The following is a 22,745-nucleotide window of genomic DNA, read 5'->3' on the forward strand; positions in this document are numbered from 1 at the left end:
GCCTGCGACGTTCCTCCTTATCAGACAAATGTCTCACTGGCTGCTTTAAGGGAAATCCATAACTCCTGTTCGGGAGGAGGGTACCAGGGACCAGCAGATATGGATTATTTTGTGGCTATCTTCCCAAATGAAGAATTCGACCGTCAGAGCTGCGAAATTGAGAAACGAAGTGGTGGGAAAGGGCTCTGCAAGATTTTTAGCAGGGAACTGTATGGGCAGCCTTTACCTTATGAGGCCATACTGGCAATCGGCAAGGGGCTGTTACAGTAAGGGCCGCCGGACCTCCCACATTCTGTTCGGATCGAGTTTCAGCAGATTATCGCATAACTGATATTTGTGTCACCATCATTCTCATGGTCGTACGTATTATGGGACAGATATTATGTATTGCTCGAATGAATAAAAGTGGCATGCGAGTATGCGTAGTGAGTGTCTATTGTATCTTTGGCATTCATATTTTCTATTAAGTTTTACGTACCGAAGATGATAAAAATATAATAATAACTTTGCGGTAGCGGAAATAGTCAAAATGAAATACAATCGATATTAATATTACATTCCAAACGCTGATTTGTGGGTAACAACACGGAAACATATTACACAAGGTTATTTGTAAGTAAATAAGGGTGGACTAGAGAGTTGACAGAGACGAGTGAGCACGTATATTTAGCCAAGATCCATTGACTTGCCGGACAACATCGATCCGTTCCCTAAACAGCTCCGTTTTCTTGCGTGAAGACCGCATCTTCCTGAGACCGGCGCCTCGATGAGCAGCGAACCAATCTGATCGAAGATCAGCGGCTTTTCATCCAAGAGCAAGCGAAGTTCTGCGAAAGCATCCGCAGGGAATTCCGGTGGAAAAGGGATCTCATCTTCGTCGTCGTTCTTTTCCAAGAGCAAGCCTTCACTCGATTCTTTAGCCATTTAGGAGTGAGAATGTCGGGTCAGGCAACGCAATTCTTATAGATCCAGTGGCGCCCTGTTTGGCAGAGAGCATGAGATTCCGTTTGAAGGCGATTGGTGGCCTAGGTGTGATTAAAGTGATGCTTTCTGATCTTACCTGCAAAATGATGCTTTTCGAGAAAGTGCCATATTCCTTCCCAAAAAAACTAACGTGGATGTGCCTGCTAAAGATATGATTCGCGCTTTTTTGAATGGGGAATATCACCTCCCTTTTGGAGAAGATGGAGAACACGTGGATCTCAAATAGAGTTTTAAATGTGGGGACCGATTCCTTTCAGGAGTGATCACTTTGCATGGTGGATTCCTATCGGCGTGGACAGCATTAAGTAATGTCGGATAGTTGTCAAAATTCCAGTTCAGCACGCAACGCATTTGTGAACTGAAAGATGGAGAATGGGCAAGATCACGTTGAATTTTACACGCTGCACGAGATTCAGGCCGTACAGTGCCTGATGAAGGATCTGGCGGCGGCGCTGCTTGATTATTGCGATGATCTTGTGGCCTGGGGTTCGTCGGACGATCGAAAGGCTTCCAGCGCTGAAACGCCTACAAGCCCATATTGGCGCATATGCATGTGAATCGATCTATGTTCGAATGGTGGAGCCCTACAGTCACCCAAATGGAGTTTTCTGCTGAGGGGGCAACGGCGGGAGGCCGCCTTCTGTATATGTACATGGATCAATGGATTGCCGAACAATGCGTGAAAGGACACTGCCTGGTTTACAACAGTACCAACTTCGGCGCTTTGCTAACTTCTTTGCCGCCATATCTCCCAGAGGTTCGTGGTCAAGCGGTCTGCGACCGGCTCCGCTCCCTCGGTGGAGGCACTCCTATGATCGACTACCGCGAGCCATGCTGGAGTACGCATTTCGTCTCAGTGCTACAGGAAGATGATTTTGAGAAAATTGGCTCGTTATCTATCGACACAGACAGCGGTAACCGTTTAGCTTTTGAAGTTTTCACAATGGATTCGGATTGCTTGCAATACGACGTCGTGTCTGCGGGGAGAACCCTGTTCCAGTTGCCAATGTAGCTCCTGACATATTGTATCGAGTTCATTAAGTTTTAAGTAAAATCTGAAGACTAAATGAAAAAGGCAAAACATTACGGTGAATATAAGATATTTTCGTCCAGCCCAAATGTATTGGTTACTATAATTTCAAATCTGTAATTGTAGAATAAAGTAAATGGTTACATTGGCTTTGCTAATGAAGTATGTACGTAATAATAAAAAATGTTGCTGGAAAACCAGTTTTGTGATACATGAGAATAGCCTTATTTATTATCGGATACAATAACAGGCACCATGAGCATGTGGCTTAAAACATAAAATTATAGACTTCAACAAAATGCATAACATTGTGATAGGTAAATAGCGGCGGAAGCAATAGCACTGCTATGCAATGGCCGTGGGATAAATTTAGCTCACAGTTGAGTAAAGGATTTCGACCCGTCTGGGCTGGTCTTAATTCGACTCCAGCGCAGTGGCGAGGAGCAGGATCTCTTCTGTGCTAACACGAGGAAATGATCTTCCCAAAAAAAATGGAAAACGCGATTGTACTCTCCGGTGGTATAGATTAACGAGAGTCAGCAATGCGGTGGTCAATTTTTTGTACTCTCCTAGGGATGTCAGTTGATCTAGTGCGGAAGAGTACATCTCGCCCCAGACTTTGAACTTAGTCAGCCCTAGATCACCTAAAAACTCGAGGTCGACCATTATTTCCAGAGTTATGCCGTGAATCTCAGCATCCATGAGGAACCGATAGAGGGTATTTGGACCATCAGTCATCAAATAGCTCCACTGGTGCATCCAAACGGGAAGAGCGTTCCCGCCGGTTCCCATGCCACTCGGAATGATTCCCGCGAAGCAAGTGCGGATCTCTCCGGGTTCGGTACTGAGCGCGCGTATTGCTTCGGCGAAAAAGATGGCTTCGACATCTTTCCAGCTGCTACCAAATTGGACGCTCTGAGGGGCATATAGAGCGATCGATGGTGTATTCTCGTCACCAGGTATGCTGACCTCAATGGATACCACTTTATGCTGTGCGGTCGCCAAGGTGTCGCTGTAAACTGCACTCCCCATCGCCGTCAGCTCTGATAGATCTTCCTGGAGAACCTCTGCAAACCTATTGACGCACGCGCTTTCGTGCGTCTGACCATACGTGACGACAATCGACTGCCCCGGCGCGTACAGATAAGCCGCCCCTTGATGGCGATCCACAATTTGGCCAGGTCCAGTATAGGTGATCGTTGTAGGCATTAAGAAGCCTTCGCCAGAAACGTTAGGGTGTAGAGCGAAGCTGGCTAACGGCAGCTGAGATCTGACTAACTCGACCACTTCCGGGTTTTTTTCGCTCATCAATCTCGCCCGGACTGAACGACCAGCGGCCCGAATAAGAATGATCGTGGGGCAAGACATGGGCAGTGCAAAGAAAACGAGCAGCGTTGGGTTGCTAGTATCGCGGAATAAGGCTGGGATTTATGAGAAAAGCCGCTCACTGTGGGGACCCCGTGTCTTCGGCCCTATTTAAAACTCTTTATGAACTTTGTGGTCTCCGCCACTCCATTAAAAAATCGTCAAACCAATCGGCTGCCGAACAAGTGGACAAAGTGGCAATCCAGCTGTCGTCAAAGCCATCTCATAAAGATCCGGGAGATCCCATGTGGGTAGATCAACTGGTATCAGAGCTGAGACGGAATTACTTTGATACAACTAGTATTAAAGTGAAGCAGCGTGCTTAGCGGAACTGCTTTGATAGACGAGTATCGGAGCAGAGCAGGATTCATGGCAGTGGTAAGACGATCAGTAGCAGACGGAATGTTGCTGTTTTGAGAACATGGCTTGTGGCAAAATTGCTGAACTGCGCCAAGGGTGGAACAGTTCGTGAGAGCAAGAAGTGTCAAAGCGCGGGAAACTCTCTTGTGGAATGGAGCAACAAGGGCGTTGTCTGTCAACAACTCCTTGGGGCAGATCCATTAAGTCGGCTCGACGAGGACGTCGATTTCAAAGGGTGCGGGTGATTTGTTAGGACCCGATTCTTTGTCAATCGAACGTGGCGCGGCTATGGCAAGGATTGGGGCATGATGGCCTTGCTGTTGGCCTATGCGGGAGCAAAACGATCATGCGGGACAATGGACGAGAAACATTGTCATGAGAACAAGTATTGGCCAAGGTCTTGAGACAGGCAAGATGGGCTTGGCAAAGGCTTGATGAGGCAGTGCGGACAAGTTTGGGCGGCATGAAGCGGCATGCGCGCCAAAGGCAAAGGTACGGGCAGTTCAAGTTGTGGGAGCGCCAAGTACAAGCTAAGCTAAATCACGGAGGCACGGAATGATGGCAAAGGGTTTCAATAGCTAAGGCAAAGCTATGTGAGACAAAAGACAAGCAATGGCACGGATGAAACAAGTGTTGACAAAGACAAGGCAGAAATGCGGCTAAGGCAATGTGCGGCCGACAGGCGTCGAGCATGTGCGGTAAAATCATGGGCAGTAGGTTGCGGACGAGACATTGGCGCGGAGCAATGTCAGAATCAGCCAAGGCTGGGCGCAATGCCAGACTTGGGGCGTGCAATAGCTGACCAAGAAAAAGGGCACATGTAGGGCACATGCCAAAGCAGTGGGCCGTTGTATTTTTGTAATGACTTGTATCCATGTCTGTTTAGTGCTTGTAGCTAATGTCATTTCGTGTAAGATAATGGCCTATGTAGTTGGGGGATGTAAACTACAAGATAGGATCAGATTTAGTATGCTGTGTGTAATGGCTTGGTTCAGTGGGAAGTGGGACCAGTGCTCCACCAGAGGGCTAAGTGCTCCAACAGATGAGCTGAGTGTTCCACTATGAAGGCTGAGTGCTCCACAAACAGAAATAAGTGCTGGAGAGGGCTATTTCGTGGGCAAGTACCCCATTAAATGGTTAAGTGCTTATCAGTGCTTTGACTGGGCAAAGCACAATGACGGAATTGCCCCTTTGTATGCTGTCCCTTAATATCTGCCAGTGGAACCCCATATATCTATATATATGGGGGCATTTCGTGAAGAGAAGGCATCAAGACCGTGTAGGTCTTGCATTAGGCATCAAGACTATGTCTTGTGCAGAAGGAGAGGGTCTCCAAGAGGAAGATCTAGACCATGAGGGTCTCAGATCAAAAGTGGTATCAAGACTGTAAGAGTCTTGTGCAGGAGGAGAGGGTCTCCAAGACCAAAATCAAGACTGTAAGAGTCTTGTGCAGAAGGAGAGGGTCTTCAAATGAAGAAGAGGGTCTCCGAGACGAAGACGAAGTGGTGCTAAGGCTGGGCATGGGCAGGTCTTAGTGTGTCATGATCGGCTTGTGATCTTGACTAAGTGGGCTATGAACGACTTGTGTTCATAGCAAAGAAACGGAAACAGGTTAGGAAGGTGATTCTTTCTAAGTGTTTCCAAAAGTGGGCTAAGGCTGGAGCGTAGGCAGGTCTTAGTAGTTATGAACGACTTGTGTTCATAGCAAAATGGGAACCAAGAGGGAAACGTGAGGGTTTCTAAGTGTTTCCGAAAGTGGGCTAAGGCTGGAGCGTTGGCAGGTCTTAGTGACAAGATCTATTTGTGATCTTGGCCGGACGAAGTGGGCTGTGAACGGATTGTGTTCATGGCAAAGAGAGGTCCTTTGTATGTTTTGTGATTAATACAAAGGTTGGGTTTTTCCCGTAAGTGTTGGTGTTCTCTTTGTGTTGCTGCCGAATTTTGTGGGAAGCCAATCTTGATGAAAAGTTGGCTAAGTGTTGGAAAAGGCTGAGTAACTTGAGTGTCAGGTTGCTGCCGCGCGGTGTCAAGTTGGGCACGAAAAATTGGCCCAAAACGGCCCCGTGACAACTGGTATCAGCATCTTAAGCACGTGAAGTTGATCTACCCACATGGGATCTCCCGGATCTTTATGAGATGGCTTTGACGACAGCTGGATTGCCACTTTGTCCACTTGTTCGGCAGTCGATTGGTTTGACGATTTTTATAATGGAGTGGCGGAGACCACAAAGTTCATAAAGAGTTTTAAATAGGGCCGAAGACACGGGGTCCCCACAGTGAGCGGCTTTTCTCATAAATCCCAGCCTTATTCCGCGATACTAGCAACCCAACGCTGCTCGTTTTCTTTGCACTGCCCATGTCTTGCCCCACGATCATTCTTATTCGGGCCGCTGGTCGTTCAGTCCGGGCGAGATTGATGAGCGAAAAAAACCCGGAAGTGGTCGAGTTAGTCAGATCTCAGCTGCCGTTAGCCAGCTTCGCTCTATACCCTAACGTTTCCGGCGAAGGCTTCTTAATGCCTACAACGATCACCTATACTGGACCTGGCCAAATTGTGGATCGCCATCAAGGGGCGGCTTATCTGTACGCGCCGGGGCAGTCGATTGTCGTGACGTATGGTCAGACGCACGAAAGCGCGTGTGTCAATAGGTTTGCAGAGGTTCTCCAGGAAGATCTATCAGAGCTGACGGCGATGGGGAGTGCAGTTTACAGCGACACCTTGGCGACCGCACAGCATAAAGTGGTATCCATTGAGGTCAGCATACCTGGTGACGAGAATACACCATCGATCGCTCTATATGCCCCTCAGAGCGTCCAATTTGGTAGGCAGCTGGAAAGATGTCGAAGCCATCTTTTTCGCCGAAGCAATACGCGCGCTCAGTACCGAACCCGGAGAGATCCGCACTTGCTTCGCGGGAATCATTCCGAGTGGCATGGGAACCGGCGGGAACGCTCTTCCCGTTTGGATGCACCAGTGGAGCTATTTGATGACTGATGGTCCAAATACCCTCTATCGGTTCCTCATGGATGCTGAGATTCACGGCATAACTCTGGAAATAATGGTCGACCTCACCCGCAACCATTTATTGAAACCCTTTAACCACTTCGAGTTTTTAGGTGATCTAGGGCTGACTAAGTTCAAAGTCTGGGACGAGATGTACTCTTCCGCACTAGATCAACTGACATCCCTAGGAGAGTACAAAAAATTGACCACCGCATTGCTGACTCTCGTTAATCTATACCACCGGAGAGTACAATCGCGTTTTCCATTTTTTTTGGGAAGATCATTTCCTCGTGTTAGCACAGAAGAGATCCTGCTCCTCGCCACCGCGCTGGAGTCGAATTAAGACCAGCCCAGACGGGTCGAAATCCTTTACTCAACTGTGAGCTAAATTTATCCCACGGCCATTGCATAGCAGTGCTATTGCTTCCGCCGCTATTTACCTATCACAATGTTATGCATTTTGTTGAAGTCTATAATTTTATGTTTTAAGCCACATGCTCATGGTGCCTGTTATTGTATCCGATAATAAATAAGGCTATTCTCATGTATCACAAAACTGGTTTTCCAGCAACATTTTTTATTATTACGTACATACTTCATTAGCAAAGCCAATGTGACCATTTACTTTTTTCTATAATTACAGATTTGAAATTATAGTAACCAATACATTTGGGCTGGACGAAAATATCTTATATTCATCGTAATGTTTTGCCTTTTTCATTTAGTCTTCAGATTTTACTTAAAACTTAATGAACTCGATACAATATGTCAGGAGCTACATTGGCAACTGGAACAGGGTTCTCCCCGCAGACACGACGTCGTATTGCAAGCAATCCGAATCCATTGTGAAAACTTCAAAAGCTAAACGGTTACCGCTGTCTGTGTCGATAGATAACGAGCCAATTTTCTCAAAATCATCTTCCTGTAGCACTGAGACGAAATGCGTACTCCAGCATGGCTCGCGGTAGTCGATCATAGGAGTGCCTCCACCGAGGGAGCGGAGCCGGTCGCAGACCGCTTGACCACGAACCTCTGGGAGATATGGCGGCAAAGAAGTTAGCAAAGCGCCGAAGTTGGTACTGTTGTAAACCAGGCAGTGTCCTTTCACGCATTGTTCGGCAATCCATTGATCCATGTACATATACAGAAGGCGGCCTCCCGCCGTTGCCCCCTCAGCAGAAAACTCCATTTGGGTGACTGTAGGGCTCCACCATTCGAACATAGATCGATTCACATGCATATGCGCCAATGGGCTTGTAGGCGTTTCAGCGCTGGAAGCCTTTCGATCGTCCGACGAACCCCAGGCCACAAGATCATCGCAATAATCAAGCAGCGCCGCCGCCAGATCCTTCATCAGGCACTGTACGGCCTGAATCCCGTGCAGCGTGTAAAATTCAACGTGATCTTGCCCATTCTCCATCTTTCAGTTCACAAATGCGTTGCGTGCTGAACTGGAATTTTGACAACTATCCGACATTACTTAATGCTGTCCACGCTGATAGGAATCCACCATGCAAAGTGATCACTCCTGAAAGGAATCGGTCCCCACATTTAAAACTCTATTTGAGATCCACGTGTTCTCCATCTTCTCCAAAAGGGAGGTGATATTCCCCATTCAAAAAAGCGCGAATCATATCTTTAGCAGGCACATCCACGTTAGTATTTTTGGGAAGGAATATGGCACTTTCTCGAAAAGCATCATTTTGCAGGTAAGATCAGAAAGCATCACTTTAATCACACCTAGGCCACCAATCGCCTTCAAACGGAATCTCATGCTCTCTGCCAAACAGGGCGCCACTGGATCTATAAGAATTGCGTTGCCTGACCCGACATTCTCACTCCTAAATGGCTAAAGAATCGAGTGAAGGCTTGCTCTTGGAAAAGAACGACGACGAAGATGAGATCCCTTTTCCACCGGAATTCCCTGCGGATGCTTTCGCAGAACTTCGCTTGCTCTTGGATGAAAAGCCGCTGATCTTCGATCAGATTGGTTCGCTGCTCATCGAGGCGCCGGTCTCAGGAAGATGCGGTCTTCACGCAAGAAAACGGAGCTGTTTAGGGAACGGATCGATGTTGTCCGGCAAGTCACTGGATCTTGGCTAAATATACGTGCTCACTCGTCTCTGTCAACTCTCTAGTCCACCCTTATTTACTTACAAATAACCTTGTGTAATATGTTTCCGTGTTGTTACCCACAAATCAGCGTTTGGAATGTAATATTAATATCGATTGTATTTCATTTTGACTATTTCCGCTACCGCAAAGTTATTATTATATTTTTATCATCTTCGGTACGTAAAACTTAATAGAAAATATGAATGCCAAAGATACAATAGACACTCACTACGCATACTCGCATGCCACTTTTATTCATTCGAGCAATACATAATATCTGTCCCATAATACGTACGACCATGAGAATGATGGTGACACAAATATCAGTTATGCGATAAACTGCTGAAACTCGATCCGAACAGAATGTGGGAGGTCCGGCGGCCCTTACTGTAACAGCCCCTTGCCGATTGCCAGTATGGCCTCATAAGGTAAAGGCTGCCCACACAGTTCCCTGCTAAAAATCTTGCAGAGCCCTTTCCCACCACTTCGTTTCTCAATTTCGCAGCTCTGACGGTCGAATTCTTCATTTGGGAAGATAGCCACAAAATAATCCATATCTGTTGGTCCCTGGTACCCTCCTCCCGAACAGGAGTTATGGATTTCCCTTAAAGCAGCCAGTGAGACATTTGTCTGATAAGGAGGAACGTCGCAGGCTAACAGTTCCCCATCTGAGCCTTCTTTGCACAAGAGGCGCTGCTTCTTCTTACAAGCTACCGCCATGGCCTTGGAGGTAAAGACAAAGGCCATAGGAAACGTCAGCCCGGCCGGATGCAGCTCCATCTCCGAGTCGCTGAGACAGGCCACTTCTACATGAGTCCTACCCTCAGCTGCAGACGGCATATAGTACTTTAACGTCTCTGTTTGCGCAGACTTGTACGCCTCCACCACATTCAGAAGCTCATCCTTCAATTGAAGGGGGTCCTTGATCCAACGAAGATCATCGACATGGAGCTGTTGAGACCTACCTGGACGAGCCATTGATGCTGTCACGCTAAGCTTTTTACAGGTAGCAAACATGAATGAGAATAGAGTGTCACCAACATAATTTGTCTGGAGCGCCGATGTATGATAATTTCTCAATGATATACCATTGCTCACAAATACTTTTTCTTATTTTAGATTTCATACAAATTCGTAAATCAAGGGTATGAAATTTGCCTAATAACTCCTGTTATTTTCAAGTACGTTGACCAAGACGTTCTTCATTTTAGACTATCCGTTTTCGTTGATCTTTTGCCACAACCGCTAATTAGGACATAGTTCTGTTGTTGTTGTCCTAGGGTGCATAATTAACGGTTTTCAAGGCAGCACGACTTTGCATGCTTTGTGAAGACATGTCGGCCGTTCTTTCAAAAAGCCAGCAGAAAATTAGGAAATTAAACAATTGCGGCGCGTAGGTCCGGTATATCGTTGTTGCTTGAAAAAAATTCAAGAGCCGGATTTTCCTGCTTGCCAAGCAACCCGCCGACTTGTTGTAAACAGTCAACGCTAACATCCTCAGTAAAATAAATGAATTAAACCATTCTTCCGTTAAAACACAACAACACATTAGATTCAAAACCAGGACTGTTACATCAAACCAGATATAGTTATTACATGCATTTTCTAAATTGAAACAAGTACGGCACCCTTGGCTGCTGTGACAGCCGATTCTTTGGACAGCGACGACTAGCCTGCAAACTTGCACTCGCCATGCCTCACCAGCTCCCCAGGTTCGAGCCGGCCAGGGCTACGTGCATAAAGACTGAATGTCAGGGGCTCTCCTCTTGTCGACGTTAGCTCGAGCTGCTGATCCAACTTTCTGACTGGCCCGCTGAAAGAAAAGGCAGCGAAGTAGGCACTACGAATAGCATCCTCATAGCTGAAGAAATCGGTTGCCTTCCTGAGTCCACGAGACACCTCATGGGGCGACACATCAGCATGGTACGGGGGAAGGTCGGTAAGGAGGGTGCCTCCCCTGCAATTATAGGGCATGGATCTCCCAAAAAAGCAGCGCATCATTGTCGGGCAGTCGACATAGAGATACAGTAGTCGTTTGGCCCCCGAGACTTCTTCTTCATCGATGTCCATGGATTCACCTTGAGGACCATGCTCCAGTAAGGGTTTGAGCTCATCTTCGGCGTTTTCCATATGCTTCTTGAGCCCATCGCTGCACGTCACCCCCTGCACCGTCAGTTTGAAAAAGAGAGCACATAGGTTATCTTCAGCCATTATGTTAACAAAGTGGGAAACAAGACCGCTTGTGTTCTCAGTTTGATTTAAGCCCACTATTTATCGTTGCCCATATCTCTCCGTTTAATTTTAGCAAATAAAATATTTAGTTAGGCCTAGATGCAAAGCAAAGAATTAAATATTGTATCTGTTCTAAAGCATGGCGTTGTCAGTGTTTCACGTCTCTCAAACGGACCACATGTGATTTTATTTGAAAGGTTTTACACCCTTCGGAGTGCACGTGCCGGAATAGATTCTTTTTTTAATAATGGTGGATTGCCCCATTATGACCTATGCTTTTTCCTTTTTTTGCTTTAATAATGGATGCACTTACTAACTTTATTGATACTGCTGCACGCATTGGTTTGTGAGCTGGAACCCACGTTAGGGCTGTCGGCACCAAAGCTCCACAGCTGGCCAAGTTTCATTGGTTCTCTTAAAGCATGCAAAATGGAGCCACTATTCTTACTTTTATTCTTTGATAATTGCTGTTCAACTGCACTTATTTGACTGTCGATCTGATACGAGTGAAAAAGATAATTATGATTGCTTAGGCCTTTTATTTACTTAGGATCAGTTCTATAACGCGACCAACAAACATTCAGATCAATTTTTCTAGTACCTCGCATTCGGCAATCGCATTCTAGGTTTATCTTCAATTGGCGAAAGATTTACATTTATAGAATTGCATAAAAAACTAAGAGGTAAATACATTCCATGTTCGTGCGGGTATGCATTTGTTCTAGCACAGCACACTTGAAAAACAATGCATAATGGAAAACGTAATCAACCCCCAATAATTGAGGTAAAATATATTAATTTTCGGAGTACGTGAAAAAGCATCTCACGTTTGCCGACGCCCACTTTTACGAAATTCAATGAGCCTTTCCGCCTTTTATCGTCCCATTATGGGCATCTTTTGACCATTTTCTGGCAAAGCGGACGAAACCAATTTGACGGCAACCCGATTTCAATGAGCCCGTGAATGATCCAACAAAAGCTTGACCTGATTTTGGGCTTGCCTGTCGTGAGCATCGATTTTGATGTGAATGGGGATTGTTGCCAAACTTTGTCCTGCTCCCGACAAAATACTGTTTCTATTTTAGTTCCAACTTCCGGCGGTACTTTAAATGGCTTTGGAATCTGCAGTTTTTCTCATCCTAACTCAGATCAACATGCCTTATCAGCTACTTTTCATTCAACGCTTACACCCAAGAAATCTCACTCGAGCATTGAGCTCAACGCTTTCACCCAAGAAATCTCACTCGAGCATTGAGCCCGATAAATCTCTGCAAGGGGATTGAATCCGCTTTTAACACGTATAATGATGCCTATAGCAAAACCCTTATGGATTTGCAAAAAAAATGGGCTCTGGGAGTCCTCAATTTAGAGATAGGTATTCCAGCCGTTAGTATACTTAAAGAGTTGGCTGAACTTCTCTGGTACAAAATCTGTTATCATCCCCCGATGTTGGTTGATCAACTGGATTTGGCTCGAGAGAAGGACCAACATGTGTTTGTCTACCTCTCCCGTGAGAAGATGGAGGGAGTGCTGAAGGAAGGGTCCGTTGTGTTTGGGAGGGATGCCGTGCTGGCGACGACGATCCAGCCATATCGGTGCGACCTGCCACTCGAAGAGATGCTTCGTGTTCACAATGGTGTTTGGCCGCACAGCGAGACGAAGGAACCTGATCTGGAGTGTTTCATCGCCATTTTCGCCAGCACCTTGTTCGTTCACTTACGGGACCTAAAAGTGACCACTCTTCATGGGAAAGAGGCAGCTTGCCCCTTCTTTGTGCGGCGAGGAACTCTAGACCGCCCCTATGATGTGGTGGCTTGCGGTAAAACATGGTTCAGCAAAAGGGCCGGCAGGATGCCACTTTGGGCAGCACCATCCCACCGACCAGACCTAACACTGCGGCTCTCGGCACTCGACTACGAAGCGAAGGATGATCAAGCGATCAAGCCGGGGACAGCAAACATAAAGAAGGAAGACTGAGATCGAGGCTTGAACTCCACCTGCAGGGCACCTTGTCTTTGATTTGATTTGTTTCTTCCCGCGTTGTGTAACATGGAGCTTTGATTTTGTAGTTGTCTTTGGTTCGGTGGCATGGCTTGTTCTGTAACAAGTGTGTTGTCCTGATAATAAATTTGCCCCGCAATTACTGCAACAACACTCAACGTAGCTATATTAAAAAGAAGTTGCTGCTTTACATATTTGCATATTTCATAACATAGCTAAATTTTATATATTAGCGCAAACGGACTTCGATATCAAATAATACAGATATTTCCAACCTATTACATGAAACATCTCTACAGAGACGTTAAAGTACTATATAGACTAAACACGGGATAACGGCAATGCGGCTCGATTTTATTCTAGGTTTAGTAGAAATACTTGATTTCACCGCCCAGCGGAGGTGAATCTTATTTGACGAGCCACATGCGTATTAATCCCGTGGGTTTCTGTCGAAATGCGTATTAATCCAGTAGGTTTGAGATCTCATTCTCGCCGGCCGCACGGCTTCTCGCTGCAACTCGCCCCTCGTTGATCATCACGGTCGGAGCTTGGGAGTTGGTGGCCAGAGGATGGGTGCTCAGATGAGCTGGTTCAGCAAGGAGTCCGGAGGGGGATACCTATTTGGCCCGCCTCTTCTTAGTCTTTTTACGCTTCACAAACTTAGAAAGGGCGATCGATGCTTCGCCAAAGGTCTGGGCCATGTCGGTGATATTGATGCCAGCAAATTCCATCCTGAAAAAAACGATTAGTGTATTTTAGCAACAGAAATATATGGATCAGTAAATTAGAACAACAGGAGCTATAATGGCACCCACGGTGTTGAAGCTTTACAGCATGATCTAAATGGCGTTTTGGCTTGATGAAATGAGCTATTTAAGCCATGTTCTTGTGGTTTTCCACCCACTTGAGAACAGTAAAAGTGGGCCCCAGAACCGAAAGGTGAGTTTGTGTAATCTGCATAATGATGAAGCATCCTTTTTCCGGCCAGCCGTTTGAAATTTGAGCTCCGTTGATTCCGGGATTTCCTTTTCAAGCTGTGTGATTGACAGCATGAAATCTTTAAGAAAAAATTCAAAACTTAAACAGGAGAACGGATGGTGACACTTCATCTTTCCCACTTAAATATGTAGATGCTCAATTAGTGGTGAGTGGACACAGAAAAAATCACATGGCTCGAGGCAAGTGGACTGACGCATGTGACGAGCGCAATGACCTCAGTGGTGTTAGTGGGAATATTTCGAATTGCGTAGCCAACTAATGCTTTTAATTATGATTATAGGGCCCCTTGGGGTTGGCAAGATGCAAAGGCACGTGAAGGGGCGCATTGTCCAACGGCATTTCTTGGGAATGAGAACAAATTTGTACAGGAATGCAATCATACCCAGATGCCATAATAACGAATTATTTTAGTCAGATTTATGATATATTGGCAGCACTGAGACCCAAAATAGCGCTTATGAATTCCTGAATGAGTGCAAATTTTGCATTGCGGTTTTATAACTTGAAAGAGAATTTTAAACATTACATTGATGGAAATACATGAACCTACGGGATTAATACGCACTTTGAATAATTTAACATTATTATTGCTGAAAACTCCTATTCTTTACACCAGTCCAGCGGATTGAAGGAGGAGAGCGTCCCACCGGTGCTGCGAACAATAGCGCAAGCCGCCTTGATCCCGGCCTCCACATACTCCTCACACGAGGCCCCGGTGACGCAATATTCTCGGTCAATAAAACAAGCTCCCACGTCCTGCTCTGTCGAATTAGCACCCGGAAGCAGATCTTGGAAATATTGACCATTCTCCGGAGAACTTCCCTTCCACGAAGTTTCCCTCAAACTGTCCATCAGGTGGCCATCAAACACGTACCGTTCATAGTTTTCATCGACTGGGACCAACGGCAAAGCCAGCTGAGGAAAGGCAGTAGAAACTTCCCGAACTAATTCCAAGCACCGTCGCTTCTTGTTGTGGCGGTCCATCGACCGACACAACAATTCATCCAGACTTTAATGAAAGACGACAAGCCCCTCCCCGGCTGGCGATTCGATGTCGATGCAGCAAAGCTCACGAACAAGTCCATCGGTCCAAATCATGGCAGGAATGTCGGCGTTGACCCAGAACTTTTGCTTAGTGACCATGAAGAGTGCTGAGTTGCGAGCGGTAGACGAGTAGTCAACGGCGCGTGCGCCATCGTAGCTGAAGGAGATCTTATCCCCGGTCAGTCTGGTTTCAACCGAAACAGCTCCAGCGTTGCCGCCTAGGATGACCCGATCAAAAAAAAGCGACTGTTGGTCTTTCAAGCATACCTTGAATTTCCCCTTCTGCTTTGCTATCCCCCACACCGGATCAAAACAGAGTCGTGTTTCTCCCTGGCTTTTCTGGAATATTTCAATGCGCATGCGAGCCTGCAAAAGTTGAATGCCGCCAATAGAAAGATACTGATCCTCCTCGTAGCCACTGATTATCCAACCAAGGATCGTTGAAAATAGCAGGTGCTGGTAAAGGGACGAAACTCGGCCGCACCCCAATCTTATGATCCCGAAAGCCTCAAAATCATCCGGTCCCCATGCCTCCCCACCAGGAGGGGAATCACCACAGGTGAAGATCTCAACCAACGCGGCACGGAAAGTGAAATGGCCGAACTCTGTAAGCCAAGCCAACCATGCCTCTCGGGCTTCGTAATGACGCCCCCCTTCTAACATCGAAGAGATTTCCATCGGAGCGACGAGCCTTCTGCCGTTTCGTTCACACCCTTGGCACAGTAGAGTCTTCCATCCGACGTATACCCGTTGAAATAACCCCGGGGAATCTTGTCCGGCTAGCCAGATGTAGCATTTCTGCCGGAAATACAGTGCTGTGTGATCGTTGTCGGCGCGAGGAAATCGGAGGCTGGACGGGATTCTAAACTTGTCCAGATAGTATGAAAGACAAACTTGGTTGTCGGAGAAAGGCATGACTCCAAATGAAGTCAAGGCCTCTTGGACGCCGATGGGCACAGGCGGCGGCGCCCCAATGTTACGGATCTCATCAACAGTATCGAAAGGAGTGATATTTCTGACGCCCGTGCCAAGTAATTCAATTGCAGCAACAAGACCAGACAGTCCACCTCCCACTATGGCAACACTAGGTAGTGGTGTGCCCTCTGGATAATGCCCTACACCATCATGCGCTTCGCTCTCTTGAAGGAAAACCTGATGGTTGTACCACGGGTCAAAGCAGCAAGGAGGTGCATCAGAGATCTCTGCTCGATTCAATTCATCGTGGAACAGCACCGGCCCAATTGCCACTATGTCGTACCGGCTAAAGAAGCCGGCCGGTCGACGAAAGAAGCGGCAGGTTCTTTCTAAGCCATTTCGCCCATGCAAGATACATGTTCGCTCCTCAACGAACAGGCTGCTGAGTTGGATGGCGATAAAGCACTGCACGTCTGCGGACGTCGTGTAACTGCTTGGAAAAATCTCATTATGTACGCGTGCCATTTCCTGCAGTGAAAGGTCACTCATGTAAGGCGGGATTATGCAGGCCAACACGGTCTCACCACGTCGAGCAATGCACTGGTTTTCCAGAAACCACCGCAGACGGCTGGACAATGTGTAAATGAAGACCTGGGTGTGACGAGGTATCAATACCTCCAGCTCGCCTAGTCGGGGACCGTGAAGGCAAGGTGCAATCTGGAAAACCAGCACCACGTCTTCAATTATTTCTGCAAACCCCTCGTCGAATACCCAATCCGTCCACCTTTGCTGATATTGCAGGAGCTGTTTGCAGAACTGAGCATAGCATGCGAAGGACTGAGAAATTGCGCGGGCCAGTTTTATTGCACTAGGTGGATTGGTGATGGCAAACGGAGGGAAGCATGGACGCCGGTATGGAAGATCCATGAGGGAAATAATGGGTTGCTTGAGGGAAGAAGCTTTTCTTAATACAAAATGCATGAATCTTAGAAAAAATCATCGTTTTATTCTAGTGGATGCGACAGTATCAAAAACACCGCGAAGACTTTGTTGCTAATTGTGAACTTTACGGAGTTGCGCGCCCCCGAAACACGGAAACGATGTCTGACCCCACAAGCGACATAAGCGAGAAACATGGGACCATTATTTCAATAAAAGCGGAAATATTTGAAATCTGTAACACTAATAGAAGAAAATACACGGTTTATTACAGTTAACACACAATAACCGCGAAGCTTTAATCCCAAATGCTAGAGTTTTTAACTTAAGAATGCTTAAAGAACCATGTCTATGGAGGTTCAAAAGGTCGTGGCATACCAGGATCATCTTCATCATGTGCAAGTGCTGGACGATAAGGCCGCTTCCTAACATAGTTTTCCTGCAGAGGTCTTGGGATCTGAAATGAAAACCGGGACATACTTACACCTTCTGCTACATACTCCGGGTGTTCCTGCAAATACCTGAGAAGAGAAAGCATTGAGCAAAAACCATGAGGAATATGAAAAGAAAATACAGATTCAAGATTTTGTAATTTTACTTTTGAATTTCAATCATAGAACGAAGTCTTTTGCCTGATGGCGCAACATAATACCTGAAAAATCATCATGACAAGAGAAATGTTAATTAGGCAGTGTTTGTCCTAGCTTAAAAGGGAAGAATCATATATTCACTTTTTAAGACCTACTAACAGCAAAAGGAGGAGGGAAGGAATGCAAGACACATACACATCAGCAAACCTGGTGCCTCCTTCACCTCGGATTCTTAAAAGGCGTTCCCACCCAGGAGGGGGCTGAGCAATATTAGGCTTATCAATAGCCCAGAGCCTACTTCCATCTTGAGTAAGATCAGGTGGATCATCACATGATACTCCAGCACGCCACTCACGGGCTGTTTCACAATAGAAAGGCTGTTCCAATATGTGTTCCCTTATCTCTTCATACTTCTCCTTTGTTGGTATGAGCCTCCACTTGAAGCAGTTAGCACACTGCACGGTAAATGCCCCTACAGCTGGCAAAATTCTAGATGTATAATTTGGAAAGGAGTTTCCTCGAGGTTGAGAATCAAGAGGATCAGGGACGAGTTCAATTTCGCCAGCACCAACTGCAGCAGGATCGTAAAGCACCAATTGCTTTTGAGCATCTTCACCTTGGTTATCCTCATCGTCTGTGCTATGATCTTCTCGTTCTGGTGAAGAAGTAACATCTATAGGATTCTGATTAAAAGCAGGGTGTGCAGAATTTCTCAAATCTTTTGGCTCATACTTCATATTATCTCGGTGACTAGCAACTGAAGAACCATGAATATCATTATGATCTGTTTTTCCAAGGGTCGCAAGGTCCAGATGATCTCGCTCCATCTAACCAATTCTAGATTGAATAGAACTGTCCAAACAAAGCAAACATAATTTATTCAACAAGAGAACTCCTGGAACAGTGAACAGCATAGGACAGAAAAAGAACACCTTTTATCCTATTTAACCAAAGGGCTAATTTATGTACTTTCTACAAAGACAGGAACCCCTGTTTGGATTGGTAAAATAAATGCTGAAAGGGAGTTCTCCAAACCAAGTCATCAAGAGCTGACATGAGTTGATAATACAGAGCAATTATAAATCAAATTTGAAACGTCAGTCTGGTAGCAATTGAAACAATCTCCATACCCAAATGTGTCCATCTAGTACAAGGAACAAATTTATAAACAAGAAGATCCAGTTAAACATGTGAGGGGTCTCGACAAAAACACTTTCAAAGGAGAAAATATAATTTAACTCTATGGGGCACTCAAAGTACAGGAGTTCTTCTCTATGATGAAAGCAATGACTTAAAATCACCAAGAAAATGCAAGATAAAACTAATGAAAGACCAATAAAACTAAATATCATTAATAACAGGAAATTCTACATGAAGATAAATCAGAGTGACTGTCCAGATAAGGCTAGGAGAGGCCACAAACGAGATCCGTGGCAAAAGTTAAATTTTGAAACTGCTCAACTAAATGACTTTACAGGAGACTTGGCAACCATGAAAGGAAGTTGATGTTCTGGGAAATGAAATCATTCATAAAGCAGCAAAAGGTAAATAGTTTGAGCCACAACTTAGGCATACTATTTAATGCTGATGTGCCAGGTAACAGGTAAAGTCCGAAGGCTGTTCCCATCCCTGTCGGGGAGCCAGAACTTAGGAATACTATATCTTTATCAGAAACTTAGGAATACTATTTATATTGAACAAACAAGAAAGTTAGCATCAAATATTTTCAAACAAAACATTTCCCAAGTCATCAAGAGTGCAAATGAATCTAGACAGCGGCCACTTCACATTGAAAAGTTGGTCTAATTACTTGATCATATTGGTGTGCAAGAACCACTGGATACCAGGAACCACTTGACACTCGGGGAGAGTTTCCAAGGAAGTTTGTCTTAATCTTAAAAAGGTCTGAAGCCACTGTTTTAGGAGATTCTTTGTTGGTCATAAATCTTAAGTTCTTAACCTAATAAGCTCAAAATCTAATTTCAACCAATTAATCTGAGTTCTGTTCACTAATCCTGCACCATTGGTGTAAGCTTTATTTAGGGTCTGAACAGCAGACTTAAATAACCTCTTTTAAAGTCTAGAGTGCAGTCTTTTTGATAAAGTATTGCATTTTTAATAGTGGCATCCACTGGAAACAAAATCAATACATGAGTCTACGGTCAAGTTCTTAGGAGATGCCACTCCCACCTGGTGGATAACCTATCAAGAATTTTTCCTTACAATAAAGTTAAAAACTAAGTTCAGTAAACATTTATGTTGTTCGGACTCTCCGAAATATCGCCGGGTGCATGTTGGATTCTCCAAAAGCAGTGTATTTTTGGAGAATCCGACACGGGTGCGGCAATATTTTGGAGAGTCCGCGCAACATAGGTAAACAGAGCTTCCTAACAAACCTTAGGTGGGATACATTAGGAAACATAAGGACTTAAGGTGAAGTATGTCTCCAAGAGCACCATTAGCATTTGCCTCGAAGTCAATTTTTTTTTGATAAGGTACAGTTTACTTACCTCGAAGTCAAAATTGCACATGTTTAATCTATTACTTTTATAAAAGTGGGAAGAATCTATGTAAAATTTTGACATACCAAAATGCCACTGTAGAGTTGATGGACCTTTTACCCCTTGAAAATATTCTGACATTAATGTACAAAAGAAAGGAAAAGTGTTTTCTAAAACTTATCATCAAATATTTCAAGTTATAGAAAAATATTTAGTATTTGATAATAATGTGAAATTAATAAGAAATATTTTCACAACTATCTATTAGCATGACACTTAAACTAAACTTCTAATCCATACAACTCATGTAATACAAATAAGACTCTTACTGTAGCCCACAATATAAAAATTACAACAAATATAGTTCAATCACACTCAGGTCGGCTATATAAATCATGTTAATATAGTTTTTATTGTGAGGATTTATAGTTCAAGCAAAAGTTTTTACAATATGTGGTCCAAAATTTTAAAATCATTTCAGTGAATTGTGCAACGCCCGAACGTAGGGACTAGTAGTCCAATACTATGTTACTCGGACTCTTCAAAAATGTTGTTGAGTGCGTGTCGGATCCTCCAAAGTACTTTCTGCCAACGCTTGGTTTTATAAAGAAAAAGAAGTTTATGAATTCTACATCTCCTAAGAGGCATAAGTTGTTTTTATTCTTGTGAAACCTAGGTGAAGTTTAATATAATTGATTCACATGAGAAGTATACAGAAGACAATCTTTAATAGTAGTTGAAAAGGAAGGTGATACAAATATTTCTAATTAACTTTTAGATTGTGGGAAGTGCAAAGTGAGTTTGGAGAAGTGCAAACTTTGACATCAATTTAACTCTACAAGTGATATACTTAAAGAGAAAATATCAGTCTGATAAAATACTTCACTTCAACAACACGGACATTATTTAAAGGCGGCCCGAGGTTGTGGATACGCAATCCTTGCCGGTAGGGGGAAAGGGAGTTGAGATCTACACATTGATTTTATTAGAAGGATGAGTGGTCATACTATGATTGTTTGCAAGACGTGATCCCACACGCTACAAACAGCAAAGAAGTTATGCAATTGGTAAACTCTTTCTTTTTTGGGTAGCTTATCAAATCGAATTTTTGGATATATTGTTGAATCATTTTTCATGCATTCGGTTTCCGGAAAATTTTGGAAGTAGGAAAGTATCATTGATGCAACTAACAGACTATTCAAAGTTAAATTACTCTAACAACAATGTGCTTGCCATACTTAAATACTTCATCTCATCCAACAACCAATCACTTGTCCAACAACTTAAGTAAGAACCAATGACTAATGATGTATTAGTCATTGCTGCTTACCTTTTTTTCATCCAAAAAAGAAACTATGCAGCAAGACTAGTACCTTGTTATTGTTCAACACAATTTTTTTCAAAGCTGACACAAATGTTAAATGGGTAAGAAAAAAGACCTCAAAAGAAAACAATCCACATACGTCAGCCTCAACTTTATGGAATCTGCAAAGATTCTATTAATAAACATGTAGCTAATATTCAAGCATGTCATACAACGTTTATCGTCCTAAAGGTCTAGCATTCACTACTTTAAACTGCGGAAAAATAACAAATCTGACAAATGGAATTCCATTCAAGCAATTCTTCATTATCATAAAAACCACACCATTTTTAGTAATAGTTGGAGTTTCTTCCAAATATGGCACATTTAGAAAACTTGCCTCAGTAGGACATAGAAGAAATGAAGTACCTAGCCTTAATATAGCAGGATGTTTTAAACTACTAAAAGTATTTGAGGAAAGATTATTTGATCGAAAACCAAAACTTTCGGACTTGGGAAAAATACATACACAAGCCAGAGCAAGTCAAGAAGTGAGGTTTTTTCTATCATCATCTCTTCTTCTTTTTTTTTTGATTTGCACCGGGTGTCCAAGTCTCTTTGAGCCCCGACTAATCCCGGGGGTGCACAGGCCCTCGGCAACGAGTTTCCCGCAAGTGCACCACGGTTAATTCAGGTTTTACCCAGTCCGATAGCCCTCAGAAATTGTTTGCACCCAGTGGGTTTCGAACTTGAGACCTTGAAAGGGAGCAAACTCCAAGGCTCAAGTCAATTGCCACCAGGCCAACCCCAATCTCTTTTAATTGATGTGGAGCATCTCTACATTACTTTATTCTTTCATAACCCAGTGGTTGCAGATAAGGGTTTAAAGTCCATATCCCATTAAACACGCAACAAATGTAAGTGGACAAGTTGCATTCCCCAAGTAAAAGCATCTTTTCTAGTTTGAAGAATTATCAATAGTAGCTACACTAGCTTAGATATTTAAAGTTCCCATTTCTGTTCTTTTTCTATACCCTTTGCTTAAGAATACTAATACACAGCTCCTACTTTTGTCAACACAATTAAAAAAAAAGTGACTGGTATAGACGTAAAGTCTGATAAGACACATAAATAAGTTGCACCCAGGCGGAGGAAATAGGTCAACCATAAATTAAACTGGCCTAAACCTGTGCGAAGCTAGGGTCATATGAATCTAGTCTAGCTACTTGAAAATATGTCCCTCCTACTACAAAACTTAAAACTAGGAGAGAGGATAAAATCAATAATTCTAGATATAACTAGGTCACATTTTGTGCACCAACTAATCAAGGAGAAAAATTCTTGTGGTTGTATAATACGAGTA

General features: G+C 44.3%; 1 protein-coding gene across 5 annotated transcripts in view; it reads right to left on the bottom strand.

Moving 5' to 3' along the window:
* LOC104120684 (methyl-CpG-binding domain-containing protein 2-like) overlaps window positions 1-18,405 on the bottom strand; it is a 33,426-nt gene extending 15,021 nt beyond the window's left edge. For 3 of the 5 annotated variants that reach the window (XR_011407750.1, XM_070174801.1, XM_070174798.1), the window contains exons 1-3: window positions 17,774-18,405; window positions 17,587-17,640; window positions 17,367-17,509 (exon numbers count right to left, since the gene is read on the bottom strand). Coding sequence is in view for 4 of the 5 variants with exons in the window: in XM_070174801.1 (XP_070030902.1) it covers window positions 17,367-17,509; window positions 17,587-17,640; window positions 17,774-18,405 (829 nt within the window). In the remaining variant the exon portion in view is untranslated. Of the gene's footprint in view, window positions 1-10,829; window positions 11,022-13,293; window positions 13,824-17,366; window positions 17,510-17,586; window positions 17,641-17,773 lie in introns of those variants that run through there. The other 2 variants (XM_070174800.1, XM_070174799.1) reach the window with 2 other exon arrangements.
* Between the last annotated feature and the right edge of the window lie 4,340 nt (window positions 18,406-22,745).

This window comes from Nicotiana tomentosiformis, chromosome 5 (assembly GCF_000390325.3).
Source record: "Nicotiana tomentosiformis chromosome 5, ASM39032v3, whole genome shotgun sequence".
Classification (NCBI taxonomy): domain Eukaryota; kingdom Viridiplantae; phylum Streptophyta; class Magnoliopsida; order Solanales; family Solanaceae; genus Nicotiana; species Nicotiana tomentosiformis.